Below are 240 nucleotides of genomic sequence, written 5' to 3'. Positions count from 1 at the left end.
TAACTAATAGCAGCAGCCGCAGCGCAGTTAGCAGCACGAACAGAAGAGCGCAGCAGCAGCATACGTCTTCAGCAGCAACAGCAGCAGCAACAACCACAGCAGCAGCACCACCACCACTAAATGCAAGAACAACAGCAGCAGCAGCAGCAGCAGCAGCACCGAAGGCAGCAGCAGCAGCAGCAGCAGCAGCAGCAGGTGGATCGCGAGCGAAGCTGCGGCGTTTGCTGCTGTCGTCTAGCG

The 240-nt window shown here is 58.8% G+C and overlaps 1 protein-coding gene across 1 annotated transcript in view; it reads left to right on the top strand.

Annotated features, from left to right (window-relative positions):
- Positions 1-120: 120 nt before the first annotated feature.
- Positions 121-240, top strand: part of EMH_0012480 (uncharacterized protein) — a gene marked incomplete at both ends in the record, with an annotated part of 2781 nt that continues 2661 nt past the window's right edge. The window contains one exon of the mRNA XM_013499541.1: positions 121-195. Coding sequence (XP_013354995.1) covers positions 121-195 — 75 coding nt within the window. The remainder of the gene's footprint in view (positions 196-240) is intronic.

The sequence above is a fragment of the Eimeria mitis genome, genomic scaffold, assembly GCF_000499745.2.
Source record: "Eimeria mitis Houghton genomic scaffold, Emh_scaff442, whole genome shotgun sequence".
Classification (NCBI taxonomy): Eukaryota; Apicomplexa; class Conoidasida; order Eucoccidiorida; family Eimeriidae; genus Eimeria; species Eimeria mitis.
The sequence above is the reverse complement of the archived record's forward strand: the minus strand, read 5'-3'. Positions and strand labels throughout refer to the sequence as shown.